The sequence below is a fragment of the Neolamprologus multifasciatus genome, chromosome 20 (assembly GCF_963576455.1).
Source record: "Neolamprologus multifasciatus chromosome 20, fNeoMul1.2, whole genome shotgun sequence".
NCBI classification, from domain to species: domain Eukaryota; kingdom Metazoa; phylum Chordata; class Actinopteri; order Cichliformes; family Cichlidae; genus Neolamprologus; species Neolamprologus multifasciatus.
Window position 1 is genome coordinate 8,882,189 of NC_140458.1, and position 13,792 is coordinate 8,895,980.

The window sequence follows — 13,792 nt, forward strand, 5'->3', positions numbered from 1 at the left end:
ACAAGCAGAACTGCATCACCGCATGCAGAAGCACATCTCTGTATAGTGACTGGTCTTATGATTTAAACAGGCAAATGTTCAGCATTCAAACTACAGGTGAAGAATAGTCAAACCAGATGTTTCCCCCATTATGTCGATATCAGCTAGTCAAGTACACACCTACACAGCATGTTAACAAACCGTGAAAAAAAGCCACACAAAAAATGAATGATTGCTGGTAAGGGTTTCTATACATTAGTATTTACGAAGGGTATGTTGTGACTTACCTTCAAAATTACAGCAGTCCCTCGCTATAACGCGGTTCACCTTTCACCTCGCTGTTTCGCAGCTTTTTTAGTGCAAGTTTGCATGCTTATTTTTTACATCACATTGTGTCCTGCGTCCTGATCGCTGCAGACGATCTCCTCCGTGACGTCTCTCCTGTACAGTACAGAATCGCTGCATGATCGCTAGCAGTGTGACTCTGAAGTGCAGTGCTGTATGTCCACAATGTCCACGACACGTTTTGCACCGTCAAAAAATAAAATTGGCTACTTGATTTCACCTATCGCTGGTTATTTTTAGAACATAACACCCGCGATAAACGAGGGACAGCTGAGAAATATAACATTTGAATCCCTTTTCTCTTTTGCTCTGAGGCCCGGGGAAAAAATATCGACAAGTCGATGAACATCATTTACAGATATATTGGGTAAATGCCCAAGACATCTATAGAAATGTAAATCGCCGCTTGATTCATTCATTTGCTTAACTTGTTTTGGACCGTAAACAATGCGCAAATAGGACACCGGAAACAAAGCTCCCCACAGGAGTTTCCGCACCGGAAGTAGCATATGCTAACGTGCACATAGTCAATTAGTTTTATCTTTCAGCCTCGCCCGTCAAACTCAGGGGGCGGGGTTATCGCTGATCGAGTCAAAACTTTGGCCTGGTGGGCCCGTTTCTGCACACCAGCAACCCCGGCATGTAGAAACTAACTAAACTGTACTTTGAAAAAAACTGTTTGTGTGTCAGCAACAGTGTTGGTCAAGTTACTTGAAAAAAGTAATCAGTAACTAATTACTGATTACTTTTTTCAAGTAACTTAGTAACTTAGTTAAATAGTTACTTTTTAAAAACACGATTTACAACCTGAATAGGTGATAAAGTGATAGATCTTTCAGCCCAATCCTACTTTTTCTGCATAATCCATCATACAAAATGTAATCAAATGGAAAAGTCCCTTTTTAAAACTTGTTTAATTAGTTTTAATCTTTTAACTTTATGGATCAAGCAAAAATTTAATTATATGCAACATTCTCTGACTGGAAGAAATTTGTTTAATATTTAAACCTATTTTCTGCACATTCCAGCACATAAAATATTTTTTTTGTTGTGTGTGTTTACACTCACTCTTTCAAATAGATGCAAGTAAAACACAGCAGAAAATAAATAAAGTCAAAGACTAGCGGTCCTTTTGCTCTATTTTCACCTGTAAAGCCGGAGTAGGGTAGGCGAAGGTTTACCCTGGTGCAGGTGTGCCGCAGCGGTCAGTGGAAGAATCCGCTAGCTTCTCTGTGAATTTCCCATTACATTGTAGCGCACTCGGTGCTTGTTCAGAAGTTTAGGGGGGTTTTTTTCACTGTAAAAAGAAGTTTTCTTCCCACGCACAATGCTAATGGACGCTAATGTTTTTGTCACTTTTTATGGACTCAAACTCAAAGTAAGGTCAGTACTTCCACGCTTTAAATGCTGCACGCTCATACTCTCTCCCGCACTGATATATTATCCATTGTTGATCTGCACACAGCTGTTGTCACAAACGTTGCACTTGCTTATGTCACTGTCATGAGACATTCTTGCAAAAAAATCACGGTTTTAGTAACGCAGTAACACAGCGTTCCTATGGGAAAGTAACAGTAATCTAATTACCGTTTTTGCAATAGTAATCCCTTACTTTACTCGTTACTTGAAAAAAGTAATCGGATTACAGTAACGCTTTACTTGTAATTATCATACATAATGCCCACGTGAGGTGTGTGACTGTACACCACTATACTGAAATAAATCAGCTATTACTGAAATACACCTGCTATATAATAAACTATGATATACATGTGAAGGTGGGATTAACATGTTTAGTTATAAAGGACAGCTTCCTGCCTTTAGCCTCATTCATGAGCAGTATTAGTTCTCTTCTAACATCCAGAAGTCTGCACAATGTGTTTCATAGTTTCTAACAAGCCTTTGAGAGTTAAAGGTAACATGACCAAAACACCAACATCAAAAAACAAAACAAAACACCTCACACAAATCATATATTAACCTCATTTATTTTTATTTTGGTAAACTCAGTCAGCTGGTGCTTAGAATACAGTTGAATAACTATTAACAAACAGATGATGTAATATTTCTGGACAGACTGGAGTCTTTCAGTATCCGAGGCTGCTCCTCTCGGTGGAAATTTGCCTTCTCGTTCCTCCTTGCATAAATTTTTTTTTAATAGTTTTAACTCAAAATTCACGGTTAAAAAGGCTGATTCTTGTTCATCTGTGTGCTTCTGCTTTTGGTAAGTATACTTACCTAACTACAGTAACTATAAAGCAGTCACTCTAAACACATGCTGCCATCCAGTTCTAACTACCTGGTTACTTGGTGTCAGTTATTTGGTTGGTTTGTTACTCACAAAGATCACCAAACTCAGGCATTTTACATTCTGTATGTCTTTTCATCTTTACCAGCCACACTCTAACTGCAATTAAGAGTTTATTAAATATTAAAGGGGTGCAGATAGAGCCAGCTTTTGAATTTCTATGAATTACCGTGAACACTTACCATATTCTACCTGCACAATAGCGAGCAGAACTAACACTGGAAAAATACATCCATCACATAGTTCATCAAACTCACATAGATAAACCTTATTCGTGATATAACAAGGTAACAAGGTGAACAATGAAACAGTAACAGTCTAAAAAAGTTGATTCTAAACTCCAATTCAGTCAATTCTATAATTCAGTAGAACTGCAGACCCCAAAGTCTTCATCATTAAACCTCTAGTTGCTTCATTTTTCTGTTTTATATCAGATACTTTAAAGGTTTTAGTAAAGCTGCATTGCCATGGTGAGGCAAAGTGCTTTTGTGTGTGTGTTGTGAATGGCTATGAAAGGCCTTTTCTTAAAGACCAAAGTTGAGTTTGAATTCGAGTTACAGCAGACAGTCGCCACTTTGAAATGGCCCTCCAAAGGCAGACGGCAAACATGAGGAATTGAACGCGCTGTCCACCCTAGCCCACAGCAACCACCATAGCAACCGCCTAGTGTATGACCTTAAAAAACATGTCCTTTCTTCATAACTGTCAAAAATATGAAATAATTTACAAAGAGTGAAAGTGTTACAGCTGCAGGGGGCTTTGGCGGTATCTTTGGAATCTGTTTAATAATATACAATATAACGTAACCATGGAGACAGAGTCAGTCATGTGAGCTAGCATGCATGTTTACTGCAGTGAATGAGGCGATTGTGTGCACAGCGTCCACACACTGCACTGGCTCAAGACATGACTTCAATATTGTTTTATACAAAATAAAGCTGTTTACAAAACATTCTGTGTCTCCCAAATAAGCACAGCTGTTCATGTTTGTTATTACACGTTTATTTGTAAGAAAAATGATGAACTTCACATTGTGCACCTAATCGAAGCACATTTGATAAGTCTGTTTCACTTCAGTGAAATCATAAAACAGTAGACACAGGTAGAAATGGGATCAGATTCATCTCTGCATAGTCAAAAGCAGATACCTCCTGTGTTCAGTCCATCATATGAAAAAGGAAACTGTAGCACATGTGGAGACAAATTCAAAAATGAAAAATGCAACAAACATCTCAGTTACAGTTTGGATTTTGTGTTTCACTTAACATTTGTGTTTATACCCTTGTAAATGTGTTGCTCTCATATAACACTGTGCTTTTTATTTTCAAGGCAAAAGTGAAATAACATAAAAATACATAAATGAATTTTTTGGCAAATATGTAAAGCAGTTTACAATGTCATGTGCAGAAATAGTTTTGTAAATAAAAATAATCATGCAGAGCAGCAGCCTATGGGAGGTTGTTTCTGCCACTGAGGAAGTATACATAACCCAAGGTTTTATTTTATGGAAGTTGTTTTTCAGTGACAGAAACAACCTTACATATAGCATAATAGCTAATTGCTTTTTTAGAGCTTGTATGTTTGATTGAAAGCTGATCTTTATGAAGTGTGAAATGCTGAGTAATGGTAAAATACAACTTTAAAGCCACTACAAATGAAAGATTCCTCTCTACTTGAGTTTGCAGAATTTAGTGGTTTTCACACCTGAGAAAAGCCAAAATCCAGCATAGAGCGGCTGAGTGAACGTGGTGTGGACTCTGTGGAGAAGAGTCATAGTTTCAGATACACTGTAGAAGGACAGGATGCCCGCACTGTGATCCAGGTACACTCCTATTTTGGAGAACTGAGTACCTGAGATGGAAGTGTGGCTGTTGTTGTGCCAAAATTCATATGCTTTTTTGTGACAACTCAAAGCCCAACTTTTCTCATTGCGTCCAAATTTACATTCATCCTCCCACCCTGCTCTGCCAATATTTTTGTAGGCGACTGCAATGTGAAATCCTATCCCTATCCACTCCACCTCCCAGTAACACCGTCCAGTCAGACTCTCTCTGCTCAGAACCTGAGACCATGCAGTGAATCGATGTGGATGATTAGAATAAGATTGCTGTTGTTTCATTAATGTTGCCTTTCTGTTCCCCTCTGATAAGAGCAGCCATTTGTTTGCTGTGGTTGGATCCAAGGTGATTGCACGTGAATAGTTTAAGAATCCAGCTCTGGTCCTTGGCTCTGGTTTTGGAACTGACAGTAAAACATCCACTTGAGTGACTATGAGTGAGAAGTTTGACCATGTCTCACTCAGGATATCCTGTAGCGTATTTCTGGTTTCTGACACAGCTTCTTTCACATCCTCAAAGTACCTCAGAGGGCGGATATTGATGCTAGATGAGTCTGTAGGCTGTCTGAGTGGTGACAGTAAAGGATGGTTGTGCAGAAACAGATTGTGATCCTCTGTGTCTATGAGCTGCTTCAGCTCGGCATCTTTCTTCTTCAACTCAGCGATCTCCTGCTCCAACTTCTCCTGAAGCTCTTTGACTCGACTCCCTTCAGTTTCTTGCTGGGATCTGATCTGCCGCTTTACATCAGAGCTTCTTTTCTGGATGAGACGAATCAGCTCAGTGAACATCTTCTCACTGTCCTCTACTGCTTTATCGGCGGAGAAACTCATTGCCCTGACCTCCAGCTCAAGCACATTCACTTCTTTCTCTCGGTCCTGGATTCTTTGCTGGATTTGCAGTCGACTAACCTCGAGCACTCTTTGCCTCTCAGACCTTTCTGCTACAGCTGAAACCGTTTCATGGCCTTTATGTTCATCTAAAGAGCAGACATAACAGATACTCTGCTGATCAGTACGGCAGAAAATTTTCATCACCTCACTGTGACGAGAGCAGATGTTCTCCTGGAGCCTCTTGAAGGGGTCTGCCAGTTTGTGTTTCTTTAAAAGAGCCACATCATAATGAGGCTGAAGGTGCTGCTCACAGTAAGAGACCAGGCACACCAAACAGGACTTCACAGCTTTTAATTTTCTTCCTGTGCAGAGATCGCAGGCTACGTCTTCAGGACCAGCATAGCCCTGATAAACAGAAGCAGCTTGGAGTGCGGTCTTCTTCAGCTCCTGCACTAACTCTGCTAACATTGTGCTTTTCACCAGGAGAGGTCTCGGTGTGAAGGCCTGCCTACACTGAGGGCAGCTGCAGATTCTCTTCTTCTTCTCTTCATCCCAGTGGGTTTTAATGCAGTCCATGCAATAGCTGTGTCCACAGGGAATTGTGACCGGATCCTTTAGTATATCCAAACAGATTGAACAAGAGAAGCTTTCTGGGTGCAGCTGAACTCCTTTCTGTGCCATTTCACCTCTCAGCATCTGTGCCTGTGTGAGTTTCGTTTCCTGAGAACTCAAACTGCTCTGACCACTGTGTGTAAGAATCGTGTTTGTGCAATACACTTCACCACATTTTGGTTACGCCCATCTCCAAACTGCAGGTCCAAAGGGGAGGGAACACACAAGTGTTTAGACAGAGAGGAGCTCCGGTATTTAAAGAAGAAGTGTTAGAAGCTGTTTTTCATTCCAAGAAGAGGAACAGTACTCTGTGTTTAGGCTTTACTCAGTTAAATCTTCAGCCACCAAAACATTTTAGGTGGTAAATTCCTCTTTGAATCTCTGTGTTTAGAGTTTGTGCTTTACTTCTCCACAAATCCATTTCCAAAATGTCATATATAGTCAAGTAAATACAGCTATAACATTTAAAACAACAGCAATTGACCCAAAGTCAGATACAGACACAAGAAATAAACTGCATTTCCCATACCAATCACACAGAACAGGACACACAGAACAGATATTCTTTTTTAAATTTTTGTTCCTATAGTTTTTTGTCATAACAGAATTTTATTATATTAGTATTATATTAGTATTTTAATAAATATTAATAAAGTCCACAATTTACTACCAGTTTACTACTGCTAAATTCTCAGTTGACCCGTCATTACTAGTAATCAAGAAACAAGGAAGTAATGTAAGACAAATTTGTAATAAATGGTCATTTTAATAACAAAAATAATTATAATTGTAACAATTTACACCTAAAGTTCAAAGCACAGAACTCTAACTCTAATACTATGTAAAAATGAGTAAACTGACTACAGGGTGACAGGACTAGATAATGTATATAGATTGAGCCTCATACTCAACACAGGAGGGTAAATCAGAGAGGAAGCAAGACACAAGAGAATAACTGTCAAAGTAAAACAGGAAATGATAAACAGCCAATACTGAAATGAGAATTGTAAAGACTTAAACATAAGTGACAAATTCAGGGAAAACACAAAAAGACTAGTATTACGGTCATTCTACATCTGAAGGATGAATTTCACTTATAATTTTCTGTTAAGTATTTAAGAAAAACAAATAATAAACCAATTAAACTATTCTTACAACAATTCGGACTATAACGAGGTAAAAACTCAATGCCCTGTGAACTAAGAAAAGCATTTCTGATTGTTGGATTAAAAATGAGACGGTAGGAGCTTGATTTCACAAGTTAATATTTTTATATTATGACATGTATCTGCCCATCTTTTCTTTATTTTTGCCTGTATTGTTCCTCACAATGTTTGTATAATTTCAAACTGAATCTATGGCCGCATTAAATAAGAAAATGATGTCTGACTTTTAATTTAATCAGTAGATCCGGTTGGTTCTTCCATTAGAAATGTGTCGGTCGCGAACAAAATGGCTCTTAGAGCCGACTCTTTGAAGTGAACGATGCGATCCAACTCCTTATTGGGAGCTGTGTTTTTTTTCTTTCTCTCACCCTCTCTCTCGCACTTTTTTTCCACTTCGCTCCTCACGCGTGCGCTGAGCAGAGGGGGGAGGTGCGGTAGTTACACTTGCAGTAGCACAGGAACAGAGTGGAGGGAAAGAGAGAGAAAGAGAGCCAGGGACAACAATGTCATATTAGAAAGGTAGAGTATTCATCCACAACAATTTTTAGTTCAGAAAGTTTATTCATGCAGGCCTATATGACAGATCTTTCTTTTTGCATCTTCTTTTTGTTTTGTATATTTTAATTTATATTTAATTATGTTGTGGTTTTCAGTGTTTTGTGTTGTTTCACTTTAAATTTGTTTAAAAGGATAAGCTGAAAATTTTAATAGTTAAATTAAATTTAAATTTAATTTAATAGTTAAAAGTTGAAATATAAATAGTTGTATGTAAATAGTTGTTTTTTGCATTATATGATTTATTTACTACATTTTATGTGGAGTGAATAAATAAAAGTATATTTACGGTGGCCCATAGAGACAAAGCATGTACAAACTCCAAACCACATATAAACTCCGAAGCATGTACAAACTGCAAAACACGTACAAACTCCAAAACACGTACAAACTCAGAAGCACGTACAAACTCTGAAGAATGTTGGTTTTTGTATTATATGATTTGTTTATTACATTTTATGTGGAGTGAATAAATAAAAGTATATTTACGGTGGCCCCTAGAGACAAAGCACGTACAAACTCCAAAACACATACAAACTCCGAAGCATGTACAAACTGCAATCGGATGTTTTCATGTAAACATATATAAATAACCACGATTTTGTTTTGTTTTTTACATTAGTATAGTGAAACCCCGACTTACAAAATTAATTTGTTCCAGAGGGTCTTTCGAAAGTCAAAATTTTCGTAAGTCAAAGCACCTTTTTCCATCGCCTTTTGAGTGAGGCGATGCTGGCTGAAGACAAAGTTCTTGGTGGAGGAAGAGGTGGCGGAGGTTGAAGAAAGCATGCGTATAAATGCATACATACGTACGTGCACATGTACATAACATTATGGAATTTAATTTAATTTTTAAAAAATTTTGCATTTTATCTACTTCGTTACGTAGGCATTTTGCCATACCACGGGCAGAAATATTGCCGTTAAGTGCCTTCGTAACTTGAATTTTTCGTTAAATGGGGTCTTCATAAGTTGGGGTTCCACTGTAATTCCTTTTGTGCATAACTTTATATTGTTCTTGATAATAAATTAATTAAAGCAACAAAACAACCCGAAGAGTCGGTGGGAATCGAAAGATTCGACTCTTTTTAGTGAGACGAGCCGAAAGAGTCAGTTCTCTAAAAAGAGTCGGAATTCCCATCACTATCTCCCACTGCACTGACCGTTACTGTTCCTCGGCAACCGTGACGTCACACCTAGCGCCAATCGAAGAGCTCGCAAGACCGACGCATCTATCGCGAGGTTATCACATTAGCTTGGTTAGTTAGCTAGCTGCGGAAACCGTGAACGTGTGTCCGTTGTTTATAATTTTATTTTATTCTTCTAAAGCGCTGAGAGGGCTGAGCAGTGCTTATTGATTATTGATTCCTAACGCGTGCAGGAAAGCATAATCGCCGGACCTTGTGTTTGCACGGTAAGCCATGAAAACGCTCGCTGTCTGCTAACTGGCCAGGGCTGTTGCTCAGGAGGAAATGGGTTTGTTTTGAAAGCCTCGGAGAATTTTCCCGTTATGTTTTAGCGAGATTTTCAATCGTGTAAAACCAATTTAGGCATCAGAAATGTTGTGTTATTAATTTTACTTTTTAACCCGTTGCGTGTTTGATTTCTGTGCGTGTTCGTTTTCTAATATTGGTCTTATTTGCACGGTTGTCCCGTCGATCTTCGTGTAGGTACAAACTGTGACCAAGCTGTGTCAGTCTTGCTCACGTTTACAGTATTTATTTATTTGTTTGTGTGTGTGTTTGTTTTTTTTTAATACTTTTCAGGATCCAATGATGAGTTATGCCGAAAAGCCAGAGGACATCACAAAAGAAGAGTGGATGGACAAATTAAACAACGTTCACATACAGAGGGCGGATATGAATCGGCTCATTATGAATTACCTGGTGACGGGTGAGGCATAGATTGAAGATACAGCCTGTAAGTTGAATTTACAAATTGTGAAGTTTTGTTTACGTCTTTGTGTCTGTCTGTGTTTGATTTAAGAGGGCTTCAAAGAGGCAGCAGAGAAGTTCCGGATGGAGTCTGGTATCGAGCCGAGTGTGGACCTGGATTCTTTGGATGAAAGGATAAAGATTAGAGAGATGATCCTGAAGGGCCAGATTCAGGAAGCTATTGCACTCATTAACAGCCTACACCCGGAGCTGCTCGACACCAATCGATACCTGTATTTTCATCTGCAGGTGCGTTCCGAAAAGCTGTGCAGGGCTCTAATTTTAACGTTGGAAATAGCAGCAAGACATCTGATATAGGTCTGCTCTGCTTTGCAGTGCACTTTCTCTAATGACCTATCGCGCCATTGCCTGTGATGAGATTATGTTCTTTTTCTCCTCCCACAGGAAAAGGAAGTTATTGTGATATTAGATAAAGTTTGACAAGACAAAGCCTGAACGTCAACACTCACTGCTTCATTTCCCCTCTTGCAGCAGCAACATTTGATTGAGTTAATCAGGCTAAGAGAAACTGAGTCAGCGCTGGAGTTTGCTCAGACACAGCTGGCAGAGCAGGGGGAGGAGAGCCGAGAGTGTCTGACAGAGATGGAGCGAACGCTAGCCCTTTTGGCATTTGACAACCCAGAAGAGTCACCCTTTGGAGATCTGCTCAACATGATGCAGCGGCAAAAGGTAGGCAGGCTTTAGTCTGACTGTAAAGCTGGCCATCTATTTGACATTTATGTTGCATATATCCAGTATTGTAGACTCTTGTGGATCTGAAATTGGAATAAGAGATCCATCAGCTAGATGATGATCATTTTATTTATATAGCACATTTCATCACTTGAAACTCATTGTGCTTAACACATAAATTAAAGAAATTTAATAACTGTAGGTTTACAATCCCTTAAGGCAATAAAACCAGCAAAACAGAACAAAACCATATGAAAGAAAAGAAAAACGCATATAAACTGTTAGCCTGTGTGAATAGAAAGGTTTTGAATCTAGTTCTAAATGTACACACAGATATAATTGATCTCAAGTCAGCAGGCAGCTTCTATTAAGAAAACAGGACTGCAGTAACTGAACGCACACTCAGTAGACTGAGATCTGATTCTGGGACCAGTTAAAAGATCTGAATCTGATGACCCGAGAGGTCTGACTGGGTTGGAGACAGTGTCAGAGATGTACTGGGGGCCAAACCATTGAGAGCTTTGTGAACTAATAGAAAAATTTCAAAGGTGATTCTGTATTGTACTGGAAGCCAATGGAGGGTTTGCCCTGTCAGGATTCTGGCTGCTGCATTTTGGATAAGCTTAAGATGTCCTAGTGGTGATTTAGACAGGCCTGCAAATAGTGTTGCAATAATCTCACCTACTTGAATGCACGGTACATTTTCTCAGTGTTGGTTTGAGATGTGAAAATTCTAACCTTAGATATATTTTTAAAGTGACAGAAGGCAATTCTGGTAACCTTAATGTCGTGGTTATCAAAACTGAGATCACTGTCCAAAATTATGCGACGGTTCCTGACTTGCTCACTGCGTTTCAGAGAAATGGATGAAAATATGAACAGTATTTTTGGTCTCTGACTTTTTGGAACAACAAGCTTCCTGGCTCATTTCTTTTAAGTTCTAAAAAGTTTTGAGACATCCAACAGTTAATGCCATCACTGCAACTTATTATTTTGTGAACAGAGGTTAGATAATCACAGCTGTGTTTCATCTGCATAATAATGACAGGTTATATTATTATTCTTTATGACAGTACCAAGTGGGAGGTGGTAATAAACAAAAGATTGACTCTTGAGCAACTCCTCAAATACTTTGCTGAGAAATGAAACATAGAAATAGGTTATTATAATTATTAATTACCAGTGGATAGAAGTAATTTCTATGGTCATGGTGGGATTACAGTACATTTAAGCAATTAATAATATTTTCTAAATTATTTCTAAAATGGTGAGATACAGATTTGAATAGTTTGATGGGGATGGGGTCAAGTAAAGAGGTGCAAGGCTTTATGTTTATGACCAAAAATATTTATCACGATATACATTTGAAAATTTGTGATAACGATATAACTGACGATATAATTGACACTAGACAAAATACTTTACAACTCCACAACTTTATTAGTGCAAAAAAACAAACAAACCATCAATGTATTTTCACTTAAACAAGCAGCTGTTTTTTAAGTGCATTAAAGTTATATAAAAATTTAACAGTGCAAATGCAAATTCCTTGTTTAACCAGTTCAACCAAAAGGCATTTCCAGTGGAAATTGGCCGACATGCCCTCAGCATAACCATGTATAATATTCACAAAACTTAAAAAGAGGTTATACACACACGATACTGTAATGTTATGTTGAAGCACAGTACGTATCACTCCGCGAGGCTCCTGCCTACGATACTCGTAATGCTCCGACAATCCATCAAGCGGTGCGGCTTCATAGCTTAGCAAAGTCGTACTAAAACATTTGACAGATTTTCGAGCACCGTGTACCACATAAAATCGTTTCCAGGTCAGTAAACACAACCAGAATTCATACATAAGGCACACGGGATTATAAGGAGCACTGTCAATTTTCAGAAAACTCAAAGGATTGATTTTAAGTGTGCCGTATTTTCCAAAAAACACGGTAATAACGACGGCCCGCTAGCATACGCTACCAAAAATAGTGCTTTGTTGTGTATCTGACGGACGAAAGCTAAACCAGTTCCACACCACTGAGGTTGCAGCATTTTTACAAACCAATTCTGGTTCATCTGTTTCATTCAACGATCCGCTTTCGCCCTTCTCATTCTCCGTCGCCGGCATGCTTTTTCCGCCATGTGCGTATAAAAACAAAGGCAGATAAACAAACCTCTGAAAATAAGCTGTAATGATCATAAACAGCAACATCTAGGACATTTGTCATAAATATTGTTTATATTTTTACTCCTTTTTTTCTTTGTCTTAAATTGTTTTCCCACGTCTTGGCATACAGGGAACAAAAAAAATTCTAAATGGCATATATAAAAAAAAAAAATTAACTTAAAGAATAGTCCTGACTTTCTTCAAAATATGGTTAGGGTTGCCAGGTATGCTGTCTCAGAGTGTTTTAATTACTGTTTTGTGGAGTCGTGTGAAGCTGAATATAAACATTAAGAGCACAGTGAATGCCAGCAATAAAAATTTGTTTATTTATCTCGGTACACAGGTGTGGAGTGAGGTGAACCAGGCCGTGCTGGACTATGAAAACAGGGAGTCGACACCCAAACTGGCCAAACTGCTGAAGTTGCTGCTGTGGGCTCAAAATGAGCTGGACCAGAAGAAGGTGAAATACCCCAAAATGACTGACCTAAGCACAGGCACCATCGAGGACCCCAAGTGAACACAACAGACAAGAACCGCCACCTTCCACTTCCCCTTAATTTATGATCAGTCAGTGACTGTGTGACAACCAGGTAACATATATATAAAAACAAATGCTACAGTGTTTCTTTTTTTTCCATGTTTCATTCATGAGAGGTAAGACTTAACTCATTGTGCAAACTGTAAATTGCTGTATTTGCAAAGTGGCAGAAATTATTTAGTTTCAGTACAGAACCTGGATTTTTAGGTAGTTCTCAGAGACAACAAAATTGAAATTGCTGTTTTATATTTCGTCTTTTTAAGCTGCGTTGGTAGTATTATTTATCGTGAACATTTTCCCCACCAGACTTTACTTTGCCAGGAAAAGTTGATGGTGTGAATGAGCACTGTTGGTACTGTGCATAGAACGGGGGGAGGGAGGGGGGGATTGAGACTCCTGAGACTGGTGAAATGAGAAAATGTGACTATTTTTCAAATAAATGGAAAGCTACACTTTATCTAATTTTAACAATGTAATATTTATGATTTTATTTACTCTCGTTTTCGTTTGCCTCTTTTTTTTGTCAGCTTTAAAATCAGCCACATGCTTTTTACGCCGTGAAATTTGATTGTACCTTGTGTCTATGGGATGCCTTGTAAATTCATTATTTAAGTGTTTGAGAAGGTGAAGAGAGTCCAAATGGAGTTGGTTTCTTACTGAGCTGAGGCCTTTTCTGATATCTACAGTGTGCACTGCCTCCAACATGCTCCAAATGGTTTTTTCTGCTGCACAGGTTTAAAGTTCTGGTTAAGTTCAGCCAATCCTGCATGATGATCATGCAGGATTGAGAGAAAGTGCTCAGTATCTGAATGATGGAGCTGTCAGTT

General features: G+C 38.6%; 2 protein-coding genes across 2 annotated transcripts; one reads left to right on the forward strand and one right to left on the reverse strand.

The window, feature by feature from the left end:
* Nucleotides 1–2,020: 2,020 nt before the first annotated feature.
* Nucleotides 2,021–6,062, reverse strand: LOC146494374 (tripartite motif-containing protein 16-like). Its single transcript, XM_085144816.1, has one exon. It carries the CDS (start codon nucleotides 5,994–5,996, stop codon nucleotides 4,302–4,304), a length of 1,695 nt encoding a protein of 564 aa, XP_085000942.1. The 5' UTR covers nucleotides 5,997–6,062; the 3' UTR covers nucleotides 2,021–4,301.
* Nucleotides 6,063–8,835: 2,773 nt separating this feature from the next.
* LOC146494375 (glucose-induced degradation protein 8-B homolog) lies at nucleotides 8,836–13,708 on the forward strand. Its single transcript, XM_085144830.1, has 5 exons — nucleotides 8,836–9,047; nucleotides 9,400–9,526; nucleotides 9,620–9,816; nucleotides 10,060–10,257; nucleotides 12,771–13,708. The coding sequence occupies exons 2-5, from the start codon at nucleotides 9,406–9,408 to the stop codon at nucleotides 12,942–12,944; spliced, it is 690 nt and encodes a 229-aa protein (XP_085000956.1). The 5' UTR covers nucleotides 8,836–9,047; nucleotides 9,400–9,405; the 3' UTR covers nucleotides 12,945–13,708.
* The last annotated feature ends 84 nt before the right edge of the window (nucleotides 13,709–13,792 follow it).